At 35.2% G+C, this 13,710-nt stretch overlaps 1 protein-coding gene and 1 non-coding gene across 2 annotated transcripts in view; both read right to left on the reverse strand.

The window, feature by feature from the left end:
• Nucleotides 1-9,115, reverse strand: part of DMD (dystrophin) — a 2,124,682-nt gene extending 2,115,567 nt beyond the window's left edge. The window contains exon 1 of the mRNA XM_060001925.1: nt 8,946-9,115. Within this exon, the coding sequence (XP_059857908.1) occupies nt 8,946-8,976 (31 nt within the window). The 5' untranslated portion in view covers nt 8,977-9,115. The remainder of the gene's footprint in view (nt 1-8,945) is intronic.
• A 4,095-nt stretch (nt 9,116-13,210) lies between these two features.
• TRNAG-UCC (transfer RNA glycine (anticodon UCC)) lies at nt 13,211-13,283 on the reverse strand. Its single transcript has one exon. It is a non-coding gene; the product is annotated as a tRNA-Gly (tRNA).
• Between the last annotated feature and the right edge of the window lie 427 nt (nt 13,284-13,710).

Below are 13,710 nucleotides of genomic sequence, written 5' to 3' on the forward strand. Positions count from 1 at the left end.
CTCTCTTGACATATTACAGTAGTGGTATTTATGTGTGTGTGTGTGTGTCTATTTTTTTCTGACTTACAGAGTTGTAATTTCATAAAAGGCAGAGAGAACATTGCAGTTGTTCAACTGTTTATTTACAAGCTAGTAAAAACCTAATGGTAAAAAAGCTGCTTGATATCATATTAATATTCTATCTAGTCTTACTTCCCCAAAAGCTAACTGGTAAGTACATTATACTCATCCGTGACTAAATTTCAATTACTCAAGTACCTTCTTTTTCTTCAGTACAATTCTAGTTTTATTTAAACTGAATTGTCAATGCTTTCCAAGTATTTTTACCATTTTTCCAGATTTAAGAATAATCAATTTTACTAATGGTTCTCAAGAAATTTTAGACGTTTCTCCAATAAACATCTATATTAACTAAAATAGCATTAAATAAAGTGCAAACTTACCTTGTCATATCTAGGCACTTCTGTATTCTCTGAAGGATGATTTTTCATATTGCTTAACAACTCTGACTGAGCAATTGAAATTCAGACTATGATAAATGTTTTACACTGAAGGTTCATTTCATTATACAGCAGTCAGTTGAAATGGGGTTTCCAAAGAAGGTATTTTTAGGAAGCGCAGAGTACAGGAAAAAGCTGAATACATTGTACAATTTAAATATTTATTGAAGCTTTTCTACTAAGGCAACATTTTGGTGATATCTCATAGAAATACCAATGCGGCAGAGACAATTTGGGGTAAATAGATGGTAGAGATTGTGGAAACCAAGACACCTGGTACTGCGAGTTCCTCATTCATAAAGTCATTAAACTGAAGATGGAATGGGACACTCCTCATTACAGAAATATTATTTTCCTTAGGATTTCATCATTCTTTCTAGATGCCTCTTCTATGATTTTCTGAACTGTTCTTGTCTTCCTTATTGAATTCCTGGCCTCCTTCTCTTCACCCTCTATATGATCTTTCTACCTAGTCTCATCCACTCTCTATGGCTCACACTTTAAGTCCCCAATAATGACTTCATTTGTAGGCTTCACATCCCCAGATCCACAGCACCCACGCTCTGCATAAAAAAACTTATTACTTATCCCCAATCTTTCCCATTATTCCAGCGCTCTTCAAGTCTTCTCCTTATAAATGGCACCATTATCCACCCAATTCTACATGCCACGGAGGGCACCACATCCAATTCAATACTAATTTCTATTGACCCTATCTCCTAAGTAAATCTTAAATCAATCCACTTCTTTCAACTCCACTGTCACCATTCTAGTCAACATCACTTTATTTTGCCCCTGGAGAAGCTACCAACCAGATTGATAGCTTCAGACTGATAGCTCTTCATCTGTTCTTTTTTTTAAATACATTTATTTATTTATTTTTGGCTGCGTCGGGTCTTCTTTGCTGCGCGCCGGCTTTCTCTAGTTGCAGCGAGCAGAGGCTACTCTTCATTGCAGTGCACAGGCTTCTCATTGCAGTGGCTTCTCTTGTTGTGGAGCACGGGCTCTAGAGCACAGGCTCAGTAGTTGTGGCACATGGGCTTAGTTGCTCCACGGCATGTGGGATCTTCGCGGACCGGGGGTAGAACTCGTGTCCCCTGCATTGGCAGGTAGATTCTTAACCACTGTGCCACCAGGGAAACCCTTTTTCATCTACTCTTAACACCTCCTAATTGTTTCTTCACAAAACACAGTAATATTCTTTAAAAAAAAAAACCCACAAACATGGTCATATCACTGCCCTACCTGAAACCTTTAAAAGGCTGACCACTGATCTTACTATACAGAAAAAAATTATTCTCATGAGGTCTCAGGCTCTGAACAATTGGACCCCAGCCCACTGTTGCAGCTGCATGCTCCAAACTTTGCCTCACTTACGACACTCTAGGAAAACTGACCTTCTTTTAGTTCTTTCTTCATACCAACTTATACCTTCACATATGTTTTTCCCTCTGAATGTCACATTTTCCCTCTTTTTCCCTTGGACAACTATCGCCCAACCTCATTCTTCTTTGTCATACTTTGAAGGTCATTTTCTTAGGAGTCCTTCCCCCAATTTCTAATACTGGTCTAGGTCTCACTGTCATACATTCTTCTAACAATGTGTGCTTTATTCTGTAGCCCTTATCCCAAATGAAGTTTAAATAGTGTGTATAAATACCATGTGTAAAATAGCTAGTGGGAACATGCTATAAAGCACAGGAAGCTCAGCTAGGTGTTCTGTGATGACCTAGATGGGTGGGATGAGCAGGGGGTTGGGAGGGAGGTCCAAGAGGGAGGGGATATATGCATACGTGTAGCTGATTCACTTCATTGTACAGCAGAAACTAACACAACATTGTAAAGCAATTATACTCCAATTAAAAAAAAAACCCGGAATGGGAAATAAATAAAGTGTGTGTGTGTGTGTGTGTGTGTATTCTCTCCTAAATTCTAATCTCAATGAGTTCACTTATTTAGAACATTATCTCCAGAGAGCATGGCACAATACCTAGCACAAGTAGGCACTCAATATATACTAGTTACACGACTAAATGAATGAATAACAATGAACGAATAATTGTTCCTTCTTTAAACAGTGGTCACCGAAACCCACACAATATAAACTTTACGTAGTCACTTCCTTTGATACTTTTACTTCTGGATTTATTTAGAGAGCCAATCTATTTCCAGACATTTAAAGTAAAACACTGCAAAGTCCATAGGCTTGAGCGAAGTAAACTCTGTGATAACACTTGGTGCTCTCTGACATAGTCCATTAGAGACGGGGTATGTACACCTAGTCCAGAGGAACCCTTTAGCTCTTCAGCAGCTGTGCATATGGCTTCTGACCTGCCCTTCAGGCTCTACTAAATCAGGATTCCCCAGCTGTCTGAGCTTCCAGTAAGCTCTTTCAGTTAACCACCTACATGCCAACACTGCTTACATCCGGTTACACTCTTTAGCGTCTAATTTTCCTTTTTCCTCCCTAGTTATTTTCCAATACATCAGAGCCACTGGGATTCACCACTTTCATACATAATTTTATCCGTTCCTCAACTATTTTGATAACATTTTGTCTGCTTAGTCAGCAATCTATTTCTAATACTGTCCTCGTGAGCATCAATATAAAAAGGAATTACTCAACTTGCCTTTGATGAAAATACTTGAGCAGTTCTGACTCTGTGATTTTTCTTTTTTATTTCTTTAGCTTGACCTCACACAGTTTCCAAGGCTAAAATCTGCACTAATAACAGTGTGCTGACTCCTGTGCCCTTTAAGTCAGCACTTAGCTCAGGCTAAGGTACTATTGCTGCTGTAATCTGATAAAGGAGCAGACAAGTTGTGTGCAAATAAAGATGGGTGCCAAGAATGAGCAAAAAGCCACTGATGTTTATGCCCTTTTATAGTCCTGATTCCATGACAGTCTTAGCCAAAGGCAGAGTGGGAGGAGGGAGAGCAATTTAAAACAAAAAAAGCAAAAGCCAAGAAGAGGGTGAAAACATTGAAAGGGTAATCCCTTTATTTGCCCATAATTGGGTAAAATGAGACATTGTGATGCTAGTTGTGCTTAATTAATACTGGTGCTTTTTCAACATCAATTATTTCAAAAGGTTGGAGATAAAGTACATCTAAAAGTTGAAGATAAACTGGCAAAAGCCTATATGTTATTTTGGCATATATAAACTCCTCATTGTTGTAATGCCCATGGATGGAATGAGTATTTATTAAGTATAAACTAAGAGCTTGACAATTCAAACATTTTTTTAAAGTTTCTTTAAAATTCTATTAACCCTGTTTAAAATCCATTCAGCTACCTACATTCTGACTTTATTACGTGAATAAGCATGGGCTTTCACATAGTTCCCTTTAATATTCCTCCTATTCATGAAAACAAGCCAGTTTTCTACTAAAAATAAAGAATAAAATGAAATAAAGAAAAATAGAGGAAAAGTGCTTCCTCAGATTATTTTACTTGAACAGTAACATAATAAGACTAAATATTTTAAACTAGCCTTAGATATATTTCAGCTTTCAAAATTAATGTATAGAAAATCATTTTCCCGACATTTAAAATTTATGGAAAATCAGTTGCTTAAAATTATATGGAATCAAAATACTGACTTAACAGTTCTGGAAGATTCATTTATGCACACCAAAAACAACAACAGCATCAACAGTTCACCAGCATAGTATCAAAATGACAGTTCCCTTCCAGCTAAAGGATAATTGTCGACTCTCCCCACCTTCCATTAGTGAAGAATGGGGTGAATAATGACAAACCAAAAGTGAGGCACTGAGGTAGAAGGTAAAAGATAATAAGGAGACTGAGAAGAAATTGATTTCCAAACTCAATCCGGATTGCTAGGAACACTTGTTTTCGCCGGGCTTAGTATCATTAAACATATTGTACTATGCAAAGTCACCTCTCTAGGGACTGCAGGGCCCCAGAAAATTGCTCTGCATCTTCTTTCACCTACTGAAATTCTGAGGTCTTCTGAGTGAATATCAGAACGTAAAGACTGAGCACAGAGCTGGATGGAAATTTTTCCTTAAAATGGTAGCCTAAGTGGAAGACTCCAGCTCTGAGAGAAGGAATACTGCCCTTTGCTTTTGTTAATAGGCATGTGGGGGACGTCTTTTTAAGCGTGAATGAGCAGGGCCATTCCCCTTCTTCATCCTCATCTGCCTGATGCTTATCAGAATTGTGGCTGAGACATTTAAGATTCCCTTAAAACACTGGAGCCAAGGTTTTTTGTTCTGTGGTTTCCTGGCCATATTCAGGGCAGTAATCTTGAATGGGGAAAGAAAAAGGCCATGTCCCTCGGAGTTAAAGCATTTCAGAATCTCTGGAGGAACCATCTGGTTTAAAAAGGCACTTGCGAAATTCTAATATGCTATAATACATGGGAAAACAAGCTCTTGATACTCAAGTTTCAGGAAAAAACAAACCAAATCACTTTAGCTGCTAATCTTCAAACTATTGTTTGCATATGAGTGATTCACAAAATGCAGGGTTACTCTCCCCTTCAAGAGAGGATATCAGAATCTCTGACAGACGTTTTCACTCACAATATTAACTACAGGGAGTCTGACATTTTACAAACATAAAGATGTTAAGGACAATTCTACATGTGACACAAGTAGACAAACCCCTTCCAAACTGGCAAAATAATAAGGTATACTATAGCACTGCCAACCTAACTTTCATATCTGTGTTAAAATTAAACTTCAGAACTCCAAATACATTATGAATATTACTGTCAAGATTGTAGAGCGTGAAACTCCAAGGAAGTTTAACGAATAGATGTTTTTAAATGAGGAAAAAATGAAGAGCACAGGTGTTTACTTATTTGCACGTTTGAGTTTTGAAGATCAGTCTGCTGCATGGACCATACTCCCGAAAGACAAATATTTTCATGAAATTATGCTATGGTACTTGGTTGCATTTAATTAAAAAAAGGTCTTCTCGTTTCCCATACTGCAGCCCATGACCTTCCCAACAAAACGTTCCTATATGAACCAACTGCCTTGATAACAGAACACAAATCTCCTAGGACTATAGCAGGACTTTGTGAGAAAGAAAACTGTTGCCTCCCTCTGAATTCAATCACAACCTGAATGTACTGCATAAAAATAAACCAAGGTCATCATTATTCCGTTTCATTCTGATTTGGCTTGCCTTCAAGTTACATACCCTGTATATCTGAAATAACTGCACCGCCTCCATTAACTGACTTTGACATCACTTTAATCATTGTATCTTTTCAGAATGAAAGGCAGAAATGTCAAATTCCTACCATTATAAATTCTTCTAACTCTCTAATCTGCATTAAATAAAAGCTTGTCTTGGAGAAATAATATATGCTTTAAAGAAATATAACTAGTATCAATTTTATTTTAAAATGTAAGTGAGAAAAGATTCACCCACAACGAATCTCTTCATACAGAGGTGATTTCCCACGAAACTTTTAAAGCTTAAGTCTTGAAGCCCTTCACTTATATTGGCTCCTTGCAAGTCCTACCTAATTTTGTATTCTTAATTCTGTATTACTTTTCCTAAAAGAGTCCCCTTCCTTCATTTTTTCAACCTCAGGCCCCATAAAACCTAGGTCTACTTCTTCCCTCATGGTTTGTTATGTTCTGTAATTACTCTTATTTGTCAGTTTATTTTAAAATGATGTGTATTTAAAATAGAAAATAAACCACATAAACAGAAACTTTGGATGACTGAATCATTTTGCTGTATACCTGAAGCTAACACAGTATTGTAAATTGTACTTCAAAAAAAGGTTTAAAAAAAGAAAATTATCTTTAAAGAAAAGTTAATTTCCAATTAATTTTCAAGGTCTCCCTTAGGTAACTTAGTACCTAAGTTAAACCTGTGATTTAAATATGTACGTGTGTTTATATAAAAATACACAGTCACACCAAAATATTATGTTTCTTGTATATGCAATGCAAGAAAGAATGGTGTAATGAAAAATATGATGAATCATTTTTAATAAGTTAGGGAAATATTACAGCAGAAGGTGGAAGGGGAAAGAAAGTTTGGGAAATCACTTTCTTTTAGTTTTGTGGTAAAGCCATGATGAAAGATAATAGAATTAAAAAGAACACCTGACTTTTCCAGAGAACAAAGATTTTAATCTCTTTTATTAAACCACACAAGTGGTTAAGAGCTTTACAATTTGTTTCACACGCAGCAAAGGCCTTGGACTACAAAGATTTCAAACGAATACTTTAGGACTAAAGAGGAAGTTGTATTAATATCTCCGTCCAAATTATGAATTTACATTTCAGTAATGTCTAGCTGGAGTAGTGTCAAGCAACACCTCTCTTCCTTAAATAACAGAAATTTGCACAGAACACTTCGTAGTCTTTTTTTTTTTAAGTTTAGAGTAACTATTACATGATATTGTTTATTGTATTTTTCATACTGCTATGCCACGTAAGAGACACAGAAAGATTCTTATTAAATTAACAAGTATATTATCTATTTAGATCAGCAATCTCTTTTTCATAGTTAAGATGCCCTTAAAAGACTGCAAATGTAATTCTAAAAGATTATTTTATTAGACTTCAAGATAATTTGCATCATTTAAAAAATTCTAAGGAAATGTATAATTTGCAATCAATTATTTGAATGATTCTTTGCAACGCAATATTTAAGTAATTCTAAAAGTAAACAATACTTAGGTTAATACAGTGATGTTCCCTATTAATTGGTGACTATTTTGGTTAAAACAGAACCAAGTGTACTCTTTTAAGTTCTTCAAACTAAGGCAATTTAAAAAATTGTATTCAAATGTCAATACATTCAAAGAGTATTATGTTGTCAACTAATAAAAGTTAATGTATAATATAACCTTGTGAATATCTTCATTTTCTCTTAACAAACTCATTGTCATGTAGCCTAAGTATTACCTGATCGTTTCAAAATGTATTATAATAAAGTTCTACAGGGATTGTCCAAGAAGGTTAGCTGTCTTCAGATTCTGATTAAGAATTTAAAAAGTCATTTGAATATCTATGACAAAGCAGACAGTATGTTTGCCTTGCTTCATTCCAAAATTAAATCTCTGCCATTCTTCCTAAATTGCTCTACACACTGGTTTATGGTTTTAATTTTGTAGCTATATCGATTGAGCAATATGTGTGTATTGCAAAGAACAAACGTGCTATTGTATTTTTGTAATATTAGTAAATGGGATGTTTTTTTCAATCAGAAAGCAATTCTGATACTCACCAAAGAAATTTATAAAATAAAGAAATTATATAAAAATGTTTTACTACAAAATCTGGTAGCATCTTTTGTGAATCAATAAGTGCACAAGGTTAATTTCTTTTCCACAGTTTTTTCTCAAAGGCAAAACTTCTGTTGTGACTCTTTTCCAGAAGTTTTGAATAGCTACTTATTTAGAGAGATCTATTTTTTCCATTCTTTTTTTTTTTTTTTTACTTTTTTCATTCTTAATTATAGGCATTGCCCTCATATCTATTTCAGAATGACTATAATCCACAAATCAAAGGCAGGAAAAAAAAAGATAATCTCTTTCATCCATCTCTTTGGGAGACACTGTACCCCTCATATATTATTTTTATATATTATTTTTACTGTTGTACCACAGTCAATTTTTACATTTTTCATTAGTCATCCTGACTTCCTTAAAATAAACAACATAGGTAGAGCTTATATAAAAAGCCAAACTAAAAAGTTTTACTGAAAAACTAGGTCATCATAGACATGAAACAACACCTTGACTTTACTGCAAAATATGATTATAAGCCCCTCATGTTTTTCTGTTGTTTTCTCAATAAAAGTATCTGGTCATTTGCCAGCAGAGATCATCTCATTATTTGAAATAATTTTCATGACCCGCTACAGAAAAGAACATGCCAAATACTAAACGCAATATGAGAAAGGAACTTTTAAATTAAATATTTATCAATACTTTTCTCAACCTCCATTTATCCATCACAATTCATTTTGTTCTTTATTTTCCCCCACAATATGCCAGATAAAATTTTTCTAACCTTGAGGCATCCACATATCATTTCCATAGAGCAATTAGTTCACTGAGAATATGTGTCAGGTCACTATCCCACATGTAACTGTTACTAATACAGAAATATCAAATAATCATGATAATAACTTAGATACACAAACTATTTCACAGCAATTTAAATGGTTTGTCACAGATACTCCAAGCCAGGTATGCATATTATATTACTCTAGTACTTTCTTAAATAAGAAAGATGTGTTTGATTATATTTTCTATTGAAAAGTTTTCCCAATGAGAAACATGTACACCTGCACATACATTATGTGTACAGTGTATATAACATTTATGCTTACTCACAATCCACTATAATAAGTTTAAATTAATCTGCCTAATCAGTGAGTTTGTCACAAACTAAAAGTTATGCCATGGTAAAAAATATTTTTAGTTACTTTGTACTTACAACAGTCCTCTACTTCTTCCCACCAAAGCATTTGGAAAAAAGAAAAGTATATATGAAGGCAGCGATAAAAATCTTGGTAAATTTTCTCCCAACTTTATTGCTTCAGTAGGTTTAGGAATGATGAGAAACCAATCAACTTCAGCAGCCTTTAAAAAATAAGACTTCAGGTTTTCCTATTCGTTTTCTCTGATGCTAATTGCCTCCAAGATCTGAGTCCTGTAAGGGGAAAGTGACTGATCCCAACACTGAGTGAGTCAACACAGTAACTGATGCCAGGATTCTGTAGAGGCCCCTGGATATTTCGAATTCCAGGACCTGCGCAGAAGCAAGAGACTCGCCTTTTCTCTCAAGTTGGTTTCCCATAATAGGACTGCCCATGGCCACTACATATAAGGTTGTGCTTCCAGCATGGCAAGTCCTGTGAATTCAAATGTTGTTCAACTATGTTCTCATTAATATCCAAACCAGAATAGCACAGAGGACATAGTACTTTCTCTCAAGCTTCTAAACATAAAAACTCTTCAGTAAACAACTGTAACAAGACTTTCTGAAACTTCTATGCACATTTCTAAAATAACAGAGCAGAAAATCCTGATCTAGAATAGCCTTTTAAATGCCTTTCTTTTTTTTCACCTTTCAACAACACTAAAAACTTCACTCCACTGAACAAAAATAAATGCCCAGAATAATCTATGCATTTGTTATGTATCCACCGTCTACCAAACTTAATTTCTACCCTGGGGATCCAATCAAAAGTTATGTATTGATGATGCCAACAGCCTGACTAAGAGAAGCAAGAGCAGAATGAAGCAGCTGAGCTCTAAAGGCAGAATGTGTATAGTTCTCATGGGACAAGGTTCCTGCTAAAATAAAGAGCACTTTTAGAATGGAATAAAGAAATCCTCCTGAAGTGCTAAATTTCTGTTGTAGCTTATGATTACTAACAAATTACTCTTTCTTCAACTTTTTTTGGTGAGAATTATTAACAAATTACTCTTTCTTCAACTTTTTTGGTGAGAATTATTAAAACACCATCCTCTTAGACACTGAGTTAATGATCAATTATGTAATGGTTCTCAAAAGTTTTCTGTATTAAATGAACACAGTTGTAACACGTTGTTCAGCATGTTTGTAAACTCTTCTTTGCCAAGAGAAGGCTTCTTTATCTCCTTTCTTATTTTTACTTTTAATGCAACAGGTGAGCCCGATATTTATAGGAAATACTGGTAACACATTTTAGAAAGATATTCCTTTTGCAATTACAATGATCTCTGGTAAAATTATTTGCTTGAGTGTTTTTACAGTACCATTTGTTAAAGTGACAGACTCATTTTTCTATGTCAAGCGTTCAATTGCTTGGCACAGAAATAAACTGTAGATAAAACTAGGAAGAAAAACCTGACATATGGGAGTCACATGATGATGTTTACTTTAATAGTGAAGTATACATTCTATATTTTGGAATACATCATAATATTACCATTCCCCCCAACAAAATCCATATGAAATAAAACACAAGCCCTGATTTTAATTTTGGGTAATTATATTTAAATTACTATCATCCAAAACAGATTTAAAATGTTCTCTATAGGTCACCTCATCTCCTTAATGTGGTTATCTAAATATGCATATAACCAACAATTTTATAAAACATAATAATAAAAGTGTTTTAGGAGTGACATGGATCTAAGTCTGCATGTTAGCATCAGTGTCCTGCGCAATGGACTGCAATAATGCCCAGAGTATAAGTTCCTTTACAGCTGTACCATGAATTCCCTGTAGATATAAACCCGTGTTTTGTCCAAGGCACATGTACAGTTTATCAGTGATTTGTAAAGTGTAATCTATGAAGCAGCAGCAGCAGCATATGGGAACATTTTAGAAATGTGAGCACACATGAAACCTGAAAAACAAGAAACTTTGGGAGTAGGACTCAGGACTCTGTGTTTTACAGGTGATCTAATGCATGGCCAATTTTGAAAAACCCTGAAGTGTATGTTTCCAAAAACAATTGTGGCTCCAAATATACCAAAAACTTGTCTTGGTTAATATCTAAAGCACCAAATATCGAAGGACCTGAATGCCCTTAGGTACATCTTAATTGTCTTTCAGCCTTAGTCAATAATCAGAATTTGTTGGGCACCTGTGATGAATTCTACATTAACGCAGAATACTTATAGTTCTCTTAAGGTTTTTATACTCTAGGTGGAAAGATAAGCTAACTGGAAAAAGTGAAAGGTACATAAAATTTGGCCCAAAGTGAACACTAGTTCAGGCCACACCACTACTTTCCTGTGGTCACTTCTGTCTCTCATTTAGTCCCCACAATAACTACAATGGATAGGTTTTAGGAGTGTCATTATAAAAATGACTGGCCAAGGAACTTGCTCAAGTTCCCATTGTTAATAATTGGCTGAGCAGGATTTTTTTTTTATTTTGAACCAATTATAGATTCACAAAAACTTTCAAAGATAGTATAGAGGGGTTCCATAAACTCTTCACTCATTTTCCCCCAACAGTTACATTTAAGATAACTATAACACAATATCTAACCCAGGAAACTGATACTGGTACACTGTATATACTTCTGTCATTTCATCATGGGTGTAGATTTGTGTAAACACAACCTCAATCACAATGCAAAGCCGTTCTATCACCACAGAAATCTTCCTTCCTTTAGTCACACCAAACACCCTCTTCCACCAGCCTGGCACCCACTAATTTGTTCTCCATCACTATAATTTTGTCATTTCAAGAATGTTATGTGGCCTTCTGAGATTAGCTTTTTTCACTTAGCATAGTGTCCTAGAGATCCATTCAAGTTGTTATCTGCATCAATAACCTGTTTACTTTTATTGCTGAGTAGTATTCCATCTCATGTGTTTAGGCATTCATTTCTATAGGACATTTTGGTTATTTCCAGTTTTTGGTTACTACAAAGAAAGCTGCCAAACAATCACGTATATTTTTTTCATTTATCTGGATTAATGCCCAGGAGTAAAGCTGCTGGATCATATGGTAAATACATATTTAGTTTTTAAAAGAAACTGCCAAAATGTTCTCCTGAGGGTCTGTACCATTTTACATACCTGTCAGCAATCTGAGTGATCCAGTTTCTCCATATCTTCCTTGGCATTTACTGGTGTCATTATATATATATATATATATATATATATATATAGTATTATATACATTATATTCATTTTTGTCATAAACAGGTAGAGATATATCATGGCAGTCTTAATTTGAATTGGCTGAATAGTTAATAACAGTGAACTACTTTTTCTTCATTCTTATTTGCCATCTGAATATACTTTTCAGTAAAATGTCTATCCATACCTTTTGCTCATTTTCCAACCGGGTGCTTTGTTTTGGTTTTTTTTTATATTCAATATACACTTTATTTTATTTATTTTTTTAATGGGGAAACTAATTTTATTAATCGCTAAAAATCATTCATTCAACAAAGCTAAAAAGTAAAATAAACATTGAAATTTGAAATCTTAAGCAAATTGTGGCAGCATAAAAAATACTCCAATTTACGCATTTTCAGGTAAACATAACATGGTCTTTTAGTGCTTTTTTTTTTTTGCTTTCTAATCTATGCACCTTTGGGATTTAATTTTTTTATTTTTAATTTTTTTTAACATCTTTATTGGGGTATAATTGCTTTACAATAGTGTGTTAGTTTCTGCTTTATAACAAAGTGAATCAGTTATACATATACATATGTTCCCATATCTCTTCCCTCTTGCGTCTCCCTCCCTCCCACCCCCCCATCCCACCCCTCCAGGTGGTCACAAAGCACCGAGCTGATCTCCCTGTGCTATGTGGCTGCTTCCCACTAGCTATCTACCTTACGTTTGGTAGTGTATGTATGTCCATGCCTCTCTCTCGCTTTGTCACAGCTTACCCACTTTGATTGTAACTGCTGAGTTTTTAGCATTTTTTTATATACTCTAGATACGAGTCCTTTGTTAGATATGTGGTTTGCAAGTGTACTCTCCCAGTCTGTAGCTCGTCTTTTCATTTTCTTAATAGGGTAATTCCAAAGCAAAAGTTTTAAATTTTTATAAAGTTCAATTTATTAAACTTTTTCTTGTATGGTGCTTTTGGTGTCATGCCAAAGAACTCTTCACCAAGCCTTAATTCATGAAGATTTTCTCCTACTTTTTTAATCATTTTACATTTAAATCTAGAATTAATTTTATTTTAAAAAAATATTTATTTATTTTGGCCACGCTACTTGGCTTGTGGGATCTTAGTTCCCTGACCAGGGATTGAACCTGGGCCCATGGCAGTGGAAGTGCAGAGTCCTAACCACTGGACCACCAGGGAATTCCCTAGAATTAATTTCGAGTTCATTTTTGTACACGATGTAAGGTTTTCTTTTTTCTTTCTTTTTTTTTTTTTTTTGCAGTACGTGGGCCTCTCACTGCTGTGGCCTCTCCCGTTGCGGAGCACAGGCTCCGGACGCGCAGGCTCAGCGGCCATGGCTCACGGGCCCAGCAGCTCCGCGTCATGTGGGATCTTCCCGGACCGGGGCACAAACCCGTGTCCCCTGCATCGGCAGGCGGACTCTCAACCACTGCGCCACCAGGGAAGCCCTCTTTTTTCTTTTTTGGCTTACAGATTAACAGTTGCCTCAATGCCATTTGTGGAAAGACTACCTTTCCATTGAATAACTTTTATACCTTTGTCAAAAACCAGCTGGGCACATTTGTGTGGATCTATTTCTGGGATTGCAACTCTGTCCTATTGATTT

Source organism: Delphinus delphis, chromosome X (genome assembly GCF_949987515.2).
Source record: "Delphinus delphis chromosome X, mDelDel1.2, whole genome shotgun sequence".
In the NCBI taxonomy this organism is placed as follows: domain Eukaryota; kingdom Metazoa; phylum Chordata; class Mammalia; order Artiodactyla; family Delphinidae; genus Delphinus; species Delphinus delphis.